The sequence below is a fragment of the Rhagoletis pomonella genome, unplaced genomic scaffold, assembly GCF_013731165.1.
Source record: "Rhagoletis pomonella isolate Grant_MI unplaced genomic scaffold, Rhpom_1.0 Rhpom_scaffold_02381, whole genome shotgun sequence".
NCBI lineage: Eukaryota > Metazoa > Arthropoda > Insecta > Diptera > Tephritidae > Rhagoletis > Rhagoletis pomonella.
This window is the reverse complement of record NW_023460935.1, coordinates 6,992-23,114: the sequence shown is the minus strand read 5'-3', so window position 1 is coordinate 23,114 and position 16,123 is coordinate 6,992. Positions and strand designations below refer to the sequence as shown.

Here is a 16,123-nt window from a genome sequence, read left to right as displayed (position 1 = left end):
GCAAAGAATAATACCCTATTGTTTATTTAAGCATGTTTTAATATTAACTGTTTTTTATGGGTCCCCGCATTGATTTTTTTTTGGGGTTTTAGCGAACCTATAAACATCGTTTATATTAAAAAAGATATTGATTTTCACGGATTCTATACAATTTCTATGAAAAATGAGGGAGCGAGAGCATTATAATTTCGACTTTTCTTTTCTGACATGATTTTGGGATCTCCCTAATGCACACATGCATCATCACGAACAGCACTAAGTGAATTTTCGTTTTTTTTTTTTCATGAGAAGCGAACTACTTTTCAAAGCAAATAAGCCTTTTATTATTATTAAAATATTAAAAATTTCATTTAAAACCTTTCGCAATGTTGATTCCGATATGCGATCAAAAAACTATTATTTTTTTTCAACTAACAGTACGACTCCAATGTGGCCATTGCTTGATAATCTCATATAAGGTCGCGCCTGGACTTGAAGTTGTTGACAATTGGCGATGTCCAAAAAGTTTATAATCCTCAGTTAATTTTCCCGTACGCACACCCGTATCGAATAGTGCCTGGGCGGCCTCTAAGGCTTCTGTGCTGGGTGCACTACTCTCGAATGTGCCAATAAAAGCTACACTCAAGCTGCCAACATTATAATTTTTAACAGCCGCGCTGACAAATTCCCAACCACGTCCCTCGTAAATGCTGCCATCATTGCCGATGAGAAAATTGTAGGCGATATCATCGAAATGCAAGCTCCGCAGATGATAATTTTGAATGTTGCGAACTTGCTGAGAGCAGCTGTCCTGAAATATGTAAATGCGTATATGGAGTATACATAAAAGAGATGAAATGAATTAAAAAAATAATAATAATGTAAAATATAAATAAATAAATTTCATTGCCTTACCGCATTTTGGCATTCGACACCGGCTGTGTGTAGAATAATTACCCGTCCAACTGGCAAAGATTGTCGTGTGAGCTCATTGACCGCCTCAGCGCCATTCCATTGCGATTTCGATATTATATTGGGATCGGCTGCTACAAACACGTTTCGGAAAGCGAGAAAACTGGTGAATAATATTAAAAATCTCACAAGTACTATATTCGTAATTTGATACATTTCGCTCAAAACGGCCAGTTCGTTGGTGTGCACTGTCGTAAATAAACTGAAAACAATTCAAGCAAAAGAGCTACTTTATGGGTAAATGTTGCAAAAAGTAATTATACACACAATCGTCATTATCTACTACTTAAGTACATATTTATGTATGCACATATTCTACATACATGCATACAAGCATATGCAAAAACTTATCTACACTTTCCTAATGAGTAACAATATTAACCAGTACAACGTTTCAAAAATATTTTTAATAAATCTTTTACTTTTTAGGTTATTTATTGTCTGGCAAGATACAAAGTAGAGAATTTCGTTTACTTGGGAACCAGCATTAACACCGATAATAATGTCAGCATTGAAATCCAACGTAGAATCACTCTTGCCAACAAGTGCTACTTTGGACTGAGTAGGCAATTCAGGAGTAAAGTCCTCTCTCGACGTACGAAAACCGCGCTCTATAAGTCACTCATCATGCCCGTGCTGGTATATGGCGCAGAAGCATGGACAATGACAACATCCGATGAGGCGGCTCTTGGGGTGTTTGAGAGAAAGATTTTGCGGAAGATTTACGGTCCTTTACGCGTTGGCGACGGCGAGTACCGCAGACGATGGAACGATGAGCTGTATGAGCTTTACAACGATATGGACATAGTGCAGTGAATTAAAATACAGCGGCTCCGCTGGCTTGGCCATGTCGTTCGAATGGACACCGACGCTCCAGCTCTGAAAGTATTCAACTCGGAACCCGCTGGTGGTAGCAGAGGAAGAGGGAGGCCCCCACTGCGATGGAAAGATCAGGTGGAGAAGGACTTGGCTTCACTTGGCGTTTCCAATTGGCGTCAGTTGGCACAGAGGAGAAACGACTGGCGTGCTTTGCTGAACTCGGCCAAAATCGCTTAGGCGGTTACAGCGCCAAAAAAAAGAAAAAAAGAAGATACATATTAGTCTAAGTACACCAAGCTAAAAAGAAAATACAATTAAAATACACGTTCACGAACGTGTACGATTTTAGAATATGCACCACCCCGTTAAAATTCAGCACCGACGACAAAACCTCCGATAATGGACTAAGGTCGATCGACTTCACCGGGGCCCGAAATATGGTATTATGCTGTACTAGGTTCCAGATTAAAAATGTCCATCAAGCCACGTGTCTGTCCAGATGTGTCTGTTCGGACCGAAGAACAAGAAACCAAATCGATCATGTTGTGATAGACGGAAGGCATACTTTCAGTATTTTAGACGTGCATACGATCCGAGGACCTAACATCGCCTAAGATCACTATCTTCGATTCGCAGCCAAGATACGCCTCTGTGTGGCAAATGTGCGTCCAACAACGCAAGAAAAGCTCAACGCCGAAAAACTCACACCTGATCTCAGATAGAGCTCTTCAACAAAACGACATATGCAGGCAGTGGAACCACATTTTAAGCTCTTTACTCACCACCGCCGAAGAAACAGAAGGATTTCAGCGAGTCGGAAAGCACAACAACAAACCATTTAGCTTGGAATGAGCTCGAAATATATATGGATTGTTTAGTATCTGCTACTTTTTTCTACTAACTATCGAAATTCCTCATGGGTCCATCTATCAACAAATGTATTGTTTCGTGTGAAGCGACCCACACTAATAGTGTGTATGGTAGATATGGACATATCTATACCTCTATGAACGTAGAATGTATGTAAGCATATTTCAATTGTTTGCACAACATTTGAATTTATATTTTAGTACTTGTACAACCACTTTTGTAGGTGATAACCCATGGTACTTTTTCTGTTTTCCTATAACGTCATTATTTCATTAAAGCCGAATTAAAAACACTCTCTTTGCTCTTTCTCTCTCTTTTTAACTGAAAATGCTAAAGCTAATTAAAGCTTTCGTTTGCTTTTTCATACATATGTACATACATATATTCTTTTGGTAATGCAAGTACGCGCCAGATTTTGTTTAATAAAATTATTGACAATTGGCTTGATAAGAAAAAAAAGTATCAGAAGGGGTTTCACAAAATTATTAAGGCGTGGAACATGGGATCATTACGATTTAATACCGTTGCGTATGAGGAACGTGATCCGAATATGAAAAATTAAGGAATTAAATTTTATGAAACCGGTTTTTCTCCACACCAAATTTGACAAGGGATGACGGAAATTCGTTCCTAAATACATCATACACCCACCAGTCGGAAACAACAATAACAAAAAAAAAAGAAAAATTAAATTTTAGGTTATTAATTTGATTTACATATGTATTTGCGTCACCTAAAGAGGAATTTAGATTATGTTGGAATATAGTGTAGGTCCAATGTCTAAAATAACATAAAACAATTCGCATTTACAGTTGGTACGGTACTTATTTCAATATGGTACGGTAGCTTCTAGAGACGGTACTGGTTTCAAAATAGCCCCGAGAGGCGGTATTAGGAAGGACTTAAAAAATTTGCAAGCGGGACTGGGAAAAAAAAAATATTTTACGATACTTGCTCAAAAACCTCCAACTTTCGAAAATTTGTATTAAAAACGTTGTATGCGCGTTTTTTTTTAAGACGAAAACCAACAACAAAGATACATATCGTTATCTTAATATAGAAAGGCCCTAATACAATAAGCGGTAACTAAGGAAAAATCCAAATTTCCTGTTTTGATTGATTATGATGCATTTCATCGAATTATAAGCCCCGCATCATTTTAAGCAATAAAAAATTTTAGTCAGTTAGGGATTTTTCGCATTTTAGCGACTATATGAGTTAGGGTCTTTCTATATTTAGGTAAAGATATGCATGTATGTACCTATAAGTATATTATTTAAACAGCTTGTGAATTTAGCTTAGTGATACATAGCGTGATTCATCTGGATTTGCGTCCACGCACCGTTTTGGGTATTTTTTTATGAGAGCGAATTCTCAGAAATTAAGCAACTGGAGAGTTGCTGGTAAGTTACTGAATAATTTTTACATGAACCTATTGTCCGTAGAGCTGTAAAAGTAACGAAAAGTAGGACACCCGTATGTATTCGTTACTAATCCAATCAACGCCCGTTACTTTCGTATCGTTACTTTGATATAATCACAACGTGTATAACTCATGTACGAGATGCGGCAATCAACCCTTGGGTCGCGGTGCGGCCATTCTGACTTATTCGATTTATGAGCTCACAGAAGTGAGAAGGGTCTGTAATCAGTAGCTGCGTTAGAAAGCGAGGCCCGTCTTGGAGCTAGCGACTCGCTATTTACAATGTATGTATGATTGTACATAGTTGTGCATTTTCGAAAATTCTTCGAATAATGGGTTGCGCGATGGGATGCGTTCCTGGAACGCAAAAAAAAAAAAAAACTCAATCCACTGAAAGGATTCTGTACTACTGTAGGAATAAATAACATTAAATGCTTTTGTTCTCCGCTCTTTGAAATTAATTCTCAAAAGATTTCATTAGAGGACTAATCTCGTTCTAGAGGGGTAAACTTCCAGCTCGTTTGTCACCATTGAAATGACGAGGTCATCTGTTAATGTCTTCCGAGGTAGTTATAGGCCAAAATTCACGAAGTTCTATTGCGTCTTACTTCAATCGCTCCGAAAAAAAACATTGATGCTTTTCTTAGCGGACATGTTTCGGAGATTTAATGTTTTCCACAAGAAAAAGGAAGATACTGGTAAATACTGCAAGGAAACTTTAAAGATCTCACCGGCAGTTATGTTTAGTTCTGTCACCGGTAGTTATGTTTAGTTAGTCCCACGGTGACTGGCCAATGGCATTTACATTTTTTATTTAGCCTTTTTTATATTACCTTTATTTTTAGCATCACCATTTTTTTATTAACAAGTTTATCAACAACTGTTTTTCACAATCTCTTTTCAAAAATTTATTATTTTAAAATTATTAATACTATTACAAAACTGGAACTACACCTTTTCCAACAGTAAACACAAAACACAAATGTATTTCAGAAAAGGCCAAAGGAATTTCAGAAAAGGCCAAATGAATTTCAGAAAAACTCAAATGTATTTCAGAAAAGGGCAAATGTATTTCAGAAAAGGCCAAATGTATTTCAGAAAAAGCCAAATGAAATTCAGAAAAACATAATTGTATTTCCGAAAAGTTCAAATGATTTTCAGAAAAACGCAAATGAATTTCAGAAAAGCACAACTGAATTCTAAAAATATTTTTCTAAAATATATTTACGTTTTTCTGAAATCATTTGAAGTTTTCTGAAATACAATTGAAGGGGTTAGAACCGAAAGGATCTAAGTAGGTCTGACATTGTTTTAAGATAATTAAAATTAAAGTTGATTACTTACTGTAAATTGCCAGGTTAATTAACTAATTCAAAGAATGTTTACTCTTTGTCACCAAATAAATACTATATTTAACTATACAAATATGAATATAACTTATATTTTCAAAAAATGTCACTTAGACCTTTATGATTCTAACCTCTTCAATTGTGTTTTTCTGAATTTCATTTGGCTTTTTCTGAAATACATTTGGCCTAGGTCACAAAAACGATTTTTATTAGTATCTAAATATATATATAAATATATAGTCTGGAGTCCACTGCACCCCATGTGACCATTATGAGTTAAACAGGTGAAATACACTATGTACATATGTAAATCTAGATCTTACTTCTTTAACTCTTTATATTCACTATAGAATGTAGAGCTCTATTGAAAACTAACAACAATTGATATTCGTATTATAGATTATTCAGATTATTACTAATCTAAATATATGTACATACAAATGTACATAAGCATACATACAAATGTACATAAAAATTACGACTTTACTTTTTCACATGCATTTTTGGACCACCCTAATGCACATATTCCTCACGGATTCTTAGTTCGACTGCTGCAACTGTGTTCAGCGCAGTTCATCGTATGTATTTATGGCTTCACCAGAACCAACATTTGCTTGCACATTTTCATTTGAATAAAATACAAATTGATCTGCTAAATAGTCACAGAAAGTATTTCCGCCTCAGTAATTAATTTATTGCTTTTTCTAATTACATATGTATACATTTTTTTGTATCTTTACCTTCGTAAGAAATTTGTAGCTGCAGTTTGAGTATTTGTATTGTTATATTACATACGCCTGAGACAAAATGATTACTGTATAAATAATAAATACGATCACCACAAGATTAACTGATATCACAAGAATTTTATGATCTTCGAAATTCATAGCGAACTCAATTTGGTTAATCCTTTGCCGGCTATTTACTTATATATATATATATATTATTTATTTAATATCGACAATAGTAAAACGATAACTGACGATGTGCAAAGCCCGGTGAGCAGTAAAATACTAGCAAGTCTCTAATTGAACTGATTGAAAAATTTAAATATAATATATACTAGATGGATTCTAAATAAGTGAAGAAAATTCAAAGCGAAATGAAAAACAGTTGCATACGTATCGCGTTACAATTACAGTGGATGAGGAAAAATATTGAAAAATGATAAAATGCTGCTGTCAAGGAAAGTCATAAATAAAACATTTCATAAAGGTAATGGTTTAAAAAATAGTTGATCATATATACATACAACGAGTATTGTTAGGTAGCTTAAACTATCTTCAAAATCATACAAATGTAAAAAAAATTTAATGGCTTAAAAGGCCATTGCGGAAGAGCTAAAAATAACGGCATTTACCGCCTATGATATTCTTTCGGAAAGTAATGACTTACAATCTATTACCGGCCTCTAATGTACAGCTTTCACAAAGTCTGTTTAAAGAAGTAGGTAACAAGCAAGGTAACAACAATTTACGTATCACCGGCAAAATGCGTTTGAAGGCCAGATAATTTTTAAAAGCCGCTTGAAAAAACGGCTCTAAGACAATTCTTGTATATTTTGGGTTCAGATATTTTATTATTTGCGACTAAAAATCGAAATAGATCGTGGGTAAAGCGGAGTGGCGTAGTAAATTTCTAATTTTCCTCAAAAGTCGTAGTAAATCTACTACGATCGTAGGGAAGTTCTAACACCGCTCTATACATAGTTGTGGTTAGGGTTAGGACGTTAGTACTCACAAGTACGATACTATCGATACTTTTGGTTCCTTTGTTCCGAGTAGAGATGGGCACGGGCCTAAATTTTCAGGCCCGGCCCGGCACGAGTGCAAAATCAACTTTCAAAAACACGCACGAGCCCGCACGTTAAGAATTTTAGTGGGGACACGTCCCACCCGTAAATAAAGAGCCAACTTTTATTGTATGTATACACATGTACATATTTGTAATTTTGTGTTTATGTATGTACATATATTTACTGAAGCGAATAAATTTTTTACATCAAAGATTTTTATAATATGTTTTCTGGGAAGTAGAAAAAGTGGAAGGTATTTTATGTACAGATATGTAAACAAAACTACTAAGTATCTTATTTTTTCTATCGGTTTCCAAATATTTCATTTTTTTCCTTTTCTCTTATCAAAAGATTTTTAAATATGTACTATTTTTTCTATATAAAAACAAAAGCTTATCTAAATTTGTAGTGTTAGGGCTTTTTCGTGCTTTTATGAAATTTACTGAACGCCCATGCACGCACGAGTTCGTGCTGACAGCAAATATTCCGGCCCGTACCCACGGGCTTACGCAGAAGCGCGGCCCGTGCCCATCTCTAGTTCTGAGTATTTCTGGCATCGATGCATTTAACGAAATATTCATATAAAAATATCGATACCTTACCTCGATACCCCAAAATTTGCAGAAGCGATTACTTTTGTTAGTTTATATGTTTTTTGCTATCTGTAATGCTGAAATCGGTTATATTAAATTTTTATGTGTATGCGGTACAAACACTCACATATTTATTTCAGAATAATAATGGCCTGGCACTTTCTTTTGGTTTTTGTCGTAAAATCTGTGCCACTTTTTTTAAAAGCGGGTACGGTGATGTCAAAGTCTCGCAATCGTTTTTCCCCCAAGTTTGTGGTGAGAAAGTTGAGGTGTGGTGAATTAAGGTGTGGTAGATTAAGGTGTGGTAAGTTAAGATGTGGTGAGAAAGTTGGGGTGTGGTGAGTTAAGGTGTGGTGAATTAAAGTGTGGTGGATTTAGGTGTGGTGGATTAAGGTGTGGTGAATTTAGGTGTGGGGAGTGAAGTAGTGGTGGATTTAGGTGTGGGGAGTTAAGGTGTGGTGAATTAATGTGTAGCGAACTCAGGTGGAGTAAGTTTTCTTTACTTTTATTTTAATTTATGTATTTATCCCTTTCTTCTTCTCCATACTCAAAATTATCTTCATCCTTGTTTGAGGCTAATCTATTCATGTACATATATACATACATCTTATTCCTAAACTGCTGCTTAGCACGTTTCTTTAATTCACTATCAATATTAAAGCATACATTTAGGAGGCATTTCCGCCCCAACCATGTACATGTATGGCATTGGTATTGGTGTGACTTTTGAATTGATTTTTTCGCTCTATTTTAAACTAATTTGAAATTTTAAAAATTGCCTGCACATCAGCATCAAAATACCTTTCTAATGATATATAATTGTTTATACCTTAGAAGTACAGTTTAGCCGTAAAAGGGGTGTAAAGGAAACATGATTGCCTATTTATATAATTGATATGTATATACACAGTTGCATGCATATATGTGTAGGGATCGAGGAAATCATTTGGGGATGCAGAACGGCTTAATTTATTTTCGGAGGCAACAAGAACTTTAAGAGTTAATAAGGTCAAACCCACGGAAATAAATTCGATTTTTGGAAAGACTTTACAAGATATAAGTACATATGTACATATATAATCGATAAAGACAATTATAAAGACGAAGCTCAAGAAGATGAAGTTGAAGATAAAGATGACAATGAAAGTAAATATAAATACGAAGATAAAGTAGAAGATGCAGATAAATATATAAATACAAAATAAATATGTAGATAAAGCTAAAAATAAAGGTGATGACGACGGTGAAGACGAAGCTCAATTTGATGATGGAGAAGAAGTTGAAGATCAAGGTAACGTTAGAGACAGATGCAAAATAAACGGAAAATGAAACTGAAGACGGCACAAAACCGAAACCGGTTTGTCTCCAATCCGAATTCGACAAGGGTAACGGAAATTCGTTCCAAAATACATCATACAAAATAAATGTTGTGTAAAAAAATTACAACTGAATATATGTATGTATTAGAAGACAATCTGCAAACTTCTTCCTTTCTGGATAGGCTGTAATACTGAAGGAAAAATCACAAGTTTTGAAATGACACAAAAAATGCCGAAACACATAAACTTATTATTGGGTTTTAGATTATGGATGTGTAACCCGTTTTTGCAGATCAATTAATCTTCCCAAGATATTTTCATATTTGTGAAAAATTTCAAACTTTAACAAGGAAAGAATTAAAAAATAACAAACCTTGTTTTCATTTGTATTGAATCCTGTTCTTTTGCCAAAAAAGAAAATCTATTAATAAATAAACAACTTTTGAATGGTCAAATGAAAATGTGCAATAATTTTTTGTATGAAATAAGAGTATGAAATAATGTAACTCATACGCCATTTCGTACGTGGCTATACACGTACATGGCGTATGAGTAATATTTTCGATGTCAAAATTTCCATTTTTTTTTTCATTCACAAAGCAAACTCAAAATGAAAATATCTTGGGGAAAATGATCTGATCTAAGAAAACGGTATATATGTAGATCCGCAATCTATGTCCCAAAAGTAATATTACGTGCTTCGGGGGTTTTTGTGTCATTTTAGGGTTCCTACAGTTTAACCTCTAGCGCTCGGAATCTCAAGTAAATGCATGTTTTTGTTGGGAGTCTTTAAATGGTTAAGTTAAGTTTAATGGTTAAGTTATCTTTACGAATCAAAATGGCATTCAAACGTTAGTGCTATTTTTGCATATTTTTCAAAAACACATGTTTTTCCATATTTATGACGTATATTTGACAATAAATGCTTGTGGTTTTTTCCAAATATTCATCTGAATATCTTTTCGGATGGCCAAGCGGCCATTGATTGAGGCACTCTCTTCTATCTCTGTTAGACTTCAACTAGTGGAGGACTGTAGGAGAGCGCTGGCCTTAATCTTTGATCAGTACAAAACTACCTTTATATGGGCTCCCGGACATTGGCATATTTACGGGAACTAGGCAGCGGACAAAATAGCAGGTGCGACTTCGCACTGAATGTGTCCCACGCGGGGAGCATGGGCGCCTCACTCAAGGAGATAAAAGCAAAAATTACCGAAATGAATCACTCGAAGGCCAAGCAGAGGTGGAACTGTAAAGGATCGTACAGGATTGTACGGCAATTCTGGGTATCCTACGACCCACTTAGACCAAAGCTCTCTAAGGAATGAGCAAATAAGATACCTACAAACTTACAGCAGTTTGCACAGGGCACTGGCCCGTTGTACGACATGCCGAAAGGATTGGATTGCCACTCAATAGGTTCTATCGCAGTTGCGATGACCCGGGCTCAAAAGAGACTGTTGAACACTTCCTGTGCGAGTGCAGCTGCATCTCTCTCTCTATGACGTACTGAAATTCATTAAAGCCGCCAAATAGCTGTAGTTTTCACGAGTTGTGGAATCAAAATGGCAAACTTGCCAATTGCTTGTCAACAGGGTGACAATCCGCCTAAGCCAACCAACCGTTCATCTGAACCACGACTAAACTGTCAATGTTTCTTTTTTCACAAGATTGTAACTGTTTGCTTGATTATAAACTAATTTTAAACATAAATATGTATTGCATTTCGAAGTTGTTTTCTTGTTAAAATACATGTGTTATTTATTTTTGTACCGGCAATAAAATATTACGAAAATATTTTTAATTGCATATTCTACTTGCTTATAGAGCATATTTTTGAATTTTGAGTGAATATTATGTGCGCATATTTTAGATTTTTTTGTGTATGAGATTCCGAGCCGATCACTTATAGTGGTTTCGTTTTCTTTTTTCTGTTCGATTCTAACATAGAGGCAAATCGGTTTGAAAATTCTGTGTTCGTTTCTTAATGTACCACATCTTTGTAAGGCAAAAAGGCATATTCTCTGCCCTTCGGATCTTTTTCAGGGAGATTGTTGCCCAGTAAATCAGATGATTGCTTAAAACGACCACACATATTATGAAACGAGTGAGCTAGACAAGGATAATTACGGGTTTGATTGTACCAGAGAAGGGCAATATTTTTGGAAGACACCAAATCACCATTAATTAAAAGCTAAAAAGGGTAATATCAAAAAACTGGCCATATCAAATGCGTATATTTGGATCCTTTTTAATAGGTACGACTCTATCTTTTGGCCGAAAAAGGTAACTACCATGAAATCCAAGGCTTTCTTCTTTTTTCTTCATATAATTAGCTGAATTTTGACAGGCAAATAACAGTATGGCGGGTTAAAGACTTATTATAAATAACGGGAGGAATTTTAGCACCATAATACCTAATAAATATCCTTTAAATAATTTTCAAGACTCCTGTAACATCATACTCATGTAAGAAAAGAGCTTAGCATATAGAATAAGAATAGCTAAAAAATTTAAATCGGTTTCTTCGACTCTTATGTAGATCTCTTTTAACTTTCCCTGCTATACATATATGTATATGTACAAGTTTATATATACATATGTGTCTAGGATTTATGCTGCTATTAGAATACTCTTCGAAAATTAGTATCTATTAATATAATCGAATTACAACAAAGACAGAGAGACATACATACATATTCCAATATCAGAAGATCACAAAATTAGTGAAAATTGCGGATAAAGGGTTTTTATATAAGCCCACAATATGTTTAGTTGTTATTTTTTTAAACATAAGTGTACATTTGCATACATTTTTGTAGAGTCAAGTAAAAAATGGTAACTCTATTTTTGATAGTTAACTTTGCTTGAATAAATTATTTATAAGAAATGCATGCTAAGATAAAAAACTTAACATCCCACAATGATCTAAAACCGGCTTATAAAGCATCAAGTATACATATGTAGATTCCCTGGTGCTTTAAATATTGCATCGACAATGCAAGCGGCACTTTTCTTAAAAGCTAAGTAGAGTTATCATTTTTATATCTGACACCAAAGACTTTGTTAAGATGCGAAACAGTGTAAATGCATGAATATATAAAAAAATATTCCTCATGGAATATATGTATGTACATTAGACTGCATCACTCCTCATACAAAAAAAATCGGTACTATTTTTCCATTGGAATTATAAAATTTATTATATTTTAAGACGGACACCAAAATATTTCGGAAAAATATTGAGATTTAAGTGAGTTGGACCGATTTGAAAATACCTCCAAAATGGAGTTTTTTTATGAATAAAAATAGTTTCTTAAAGATTTTTTTTGAAAAAATCCTTTCAAATGACAAAACGGTTTAAGCTTAAAAAATTTGCATAAAAATATTTAAAAAAAAAAATTTTTGAACGGAATCGTAATAATGAGATTTTTGATGAAGTTTTTTAACTTTTTTCAAAGATTGGTATAAGAAAAACTTGAATAACTGCACCTAAATTCTTCCGATTTAGACTAAAGAGGTGTCATTAGAAAGGTATTTTCTCACCCTTTTTATTTATTTGCTAATAAACTCATTCAAAGGTTGAAAGAGTAAGGTAGGATGAAAGAGCGTCATTCAAAGTTGAATTAAGATGTGTTGGTATTTGAAAAAATAAAAATAAATGGGACCGAATGACTTTTTTTGGACAGAAATAAAACAGTGTGAAAGTACCATAAGTCTAAATCGGAATAGTTTTGGCCTAGTTATTCAAGTTTTTCGTAAATCAATCTTTGAAAAAAGTAAAAAACAGCATTAAAAATCTCATTCTTACGACTCCGTTGAAAAGATTGTTAAATATTTTTATGAAATATTTTGGTGGACGTGTTAAAATATAATACATTTTCTAGTTCTGGCGGAAAAACCGCAACTTTTTTTGGTGATGCAAATAATATCTAATAATAATCCTGCAATGCGACCGAAATAAGACACAAGTTTTAGCATTTGGTATAGTAATGATCCTCCATGAATCTCACCTCTCTAGGACAATTGTAAGAGGTGCCGCCATACCTTTTTTTTTATTTAAGGAATCTGAGTATGCACAATACTAAAATGGCATGTAATCAAACTATTCTTACAGTTTCGGGTGTTTTAATTGATCCTGGAAAATTATATTGACCTCAAAAGGACTAAAGCCTCCTGGAGAGGTGAGATTCATGGAGGAACATTACTATACCAAATGCTAAAATTTGAGTCTTCTTCCGGGCGCATCGCAGGATTTTTTTTTGACGTGGTCTAATGTTCATACATACATATGTACGTACAATTTAACAAAGAAATATGGCTTTGTATATGGTTTGTATCAGTGCCCACAAGACTATCTAATAGAGAATATGAGTGTTTGTCCGAGCACTATGCACAAATCTGGAAACATCTATAAATTTGCAAAGTTTTTTATTCACATAGTCTGAAACATACCCTGCAGGGAAACCGTGGACTAGTGAATCAAATTTCTAGTTCCGTACTAGGCCTTTATTGCCAAAAAGGAACTAGTCCGATAGGAACTAGATCCCCACCAGTCCAAAATCGGCGAAAAGTGGTACTTATAAGAAACTAATTTTTTCAGTTTTTTTTCACTACAAATCTATATCTAAAGTGACGAATTTAGAAATGGTTCGGAACTATAGAAAAAGGGATGCAGAACGAACTAGATCCTATTTGTCGAATTTAGAACTATTTCGGAACTATCGAATAAGGGATGCAGCGGGGGGCTTGTTTACTTTACATAGATATGTGTTCGGCGGCTTTTTCTTTAAATACGCTTCTCCTCTGTGCTTCGCAGATGCTATTTCATAGTTTGGTAATACAAAACAAAGCTTTGTGTTAACATATTAACATCTTGGGGCCTACTGGAATCTAACCAATAACAGCGAGCACCTCTGCAAAGTCAGCTACAGCAAGGTATGTAAACGTACATTTCTTACAATCATTCAAACAAATTTAATTTCAAATTGAAAAAACGTTTCTTTGAAAATAATGTAAAATCGCACACGGAAGAACCGAAAAGATTGAAAAACCATGATACTTTTTTCTTTCGTCTGTCGGTTTTAGAACTGGTTCGGAACTATAGAATTTAGGACTAGTTCGGAACTATCGAAAAAGGGATGCAGCGGGGGGCAATTGACACTTCCTAGGACATCGCCATGTTAAATTCGCCAGTTGCTTGTATGCAAAAGAGATTTATCGCGAACCAGTACTGGGTCTAAATGTACTAGAAGCGCCCCAGTTCAGAACTAGAGATTTTCCCCACAGGGTACCTACATTGTATATTCATACATACATGTAAACATACAATTGTGCATTAAATTTCCAATTTAGATACATACATACGTAAATGAATTCACATATTGGGCCGTATGAATAAAAACGAAGCAATTGCTTTTTCTTAAATTTCATTTCGATTTATTCAATTACATTTAACTAAAAGGTCTGAAATTTAAAGAAAAAGCAATTGTTTAGTTTTTTTTTAATACGACCCATTACCACATGTCTACATACGTACATAGATGGCAATCTGATAGAACATTTTTTTTCCGTGGTCTTTGGGATAGCGCGTTATCCTCTAGTGACCTTTTGCCACTAGGATAAGCCTATTTGACGATAAACTTTAGTATTAGGTACTTCGTGGAAAGCAGATAGCGATTAATCGCCGCGGCAACGCTGCTGTATTTCGGAGCTTTTGAGGCTAAATGTCGATTGTTGACGTACATTTATGGATACCCTTAAAGATGTGGTAACCTGTAGATTTTGGTGCAAAATTTAATTGCTGCTTTCAGTCTGTTCCTGTGACTGTAGAAGTGCGCGAATTCGAAGAACACATGAAAACTATTAATCTCTGTGGTGGAAATCACGTAACAACCCTAAATGCCGAAATACGGATTATGTTTAACGTCAGCCCATAAATCAAGGAAACATTGCCACTTGCTGTTTTTATGGTCTATGGTCTATGGTTATCTTAAGGTATTGCATGCCCTTTAGAAAACCATCCCGCATTCTACTTTATCATCTTTACGTTTAATTCCTCTGTCTCTAAAAGGAATAAAGGTGTGCGTCCATCTTACTGGGAGGCTGCTCATCAGGCTGGACATCTCAAAAAGAATGCAGCTTTCTTTTAATTCTGATATACAAATTGATTAATCCGCCTGGATTATGAAAGGTACCGTGGTTGCGACCACCAAAGAGAGTGTAGAATTTGCAGTGTCCCTTAACATTAACGAATGTAAACCAGATTGCCGTCGCATACAGGACGATGGAACTAACGACACTTGTAAGCACAAGTTCTTGGTCCTGCAACATCAGCGTTCTACAAAAGTAGTACCTATACATTTAACAAACTTTTTATGTGATATATTCGGCGTGAGCTTGAACGTGCAACCACACAATGGATCTGGTGTAATGATTTGATTCCATGACTTACCATTGGGAAGGTTGCCGTTTCTGACTTGCTTATACGTACGGCTGCTGTTTTCTTCTCGGCTAGAGAAGAGTTTTTCTCTTCTAACCAGTCCATTATAGTACTCATTGCAGCGTTGATATAAGAACCGCAACTTATGGCATTCCTGCTTCCCGCTTACAACATCCATCCTCTGTATCACAGAAAAGAACTCGTTATTATGAGAAGGTTTGCTCCTTGAGTAATTTGAGAATCTTAATATTATTGTTCAGTACTTATTATAACCACCTTTTTAAAGCTTTCCAGCTAATGCATCTTCAGCAGTTTGCACAACAATTTTTTTATTGCTGCTATCGTATGCCTTCTCTTGCGGCGGAAACCGAACTGTGTTTCTGACAATCCGCTGTCACTTTCTGTGAAACGAAAAGGGCGTTTAAGGATTGCTCTCTCTAGGATCTTTCCCTACCATAAAGCAAGCTCGTTTTCTTCGAACGAATCATAAAAAAAAAAACAATTTGACTCAATTCACAAACATTAGAAACATGGACTGTGTTAAAAAAAAACCCTTTTAAAA

General features: G+C 35.0%; 1 protein-coding gene across 1 annotated transcript; it reads right to left on the bottom strand.

The window, feature by feature from the left end:
• Positions 1-299: 299 nt before the first annotated feature.
• On the bottom strand, positions 300-6,359 carry LOC118753354 (peptidoglycan-recognition protein SD-like). The gene is made up of 3 exons (XM_036488230.1): positions 6,153-6,359; positions 895-1,153; positions 300-790 (listed from the first exon to the last, which is right to left on the bottom strand). Exons 2-3 carry the CDS (start codon positions 1,105-1,107, stop codon positions 407-409), a joined length of 597 nt encoding a protein of 198 aa, XP_036344123.1. The 5' UTR covers positions 1,108-1,153; positions 6,153-6,359; the 3' UTR covers positions 300-406.
• Positions 6,360-16,123: the final 9,764 nt, after the last annotated feature.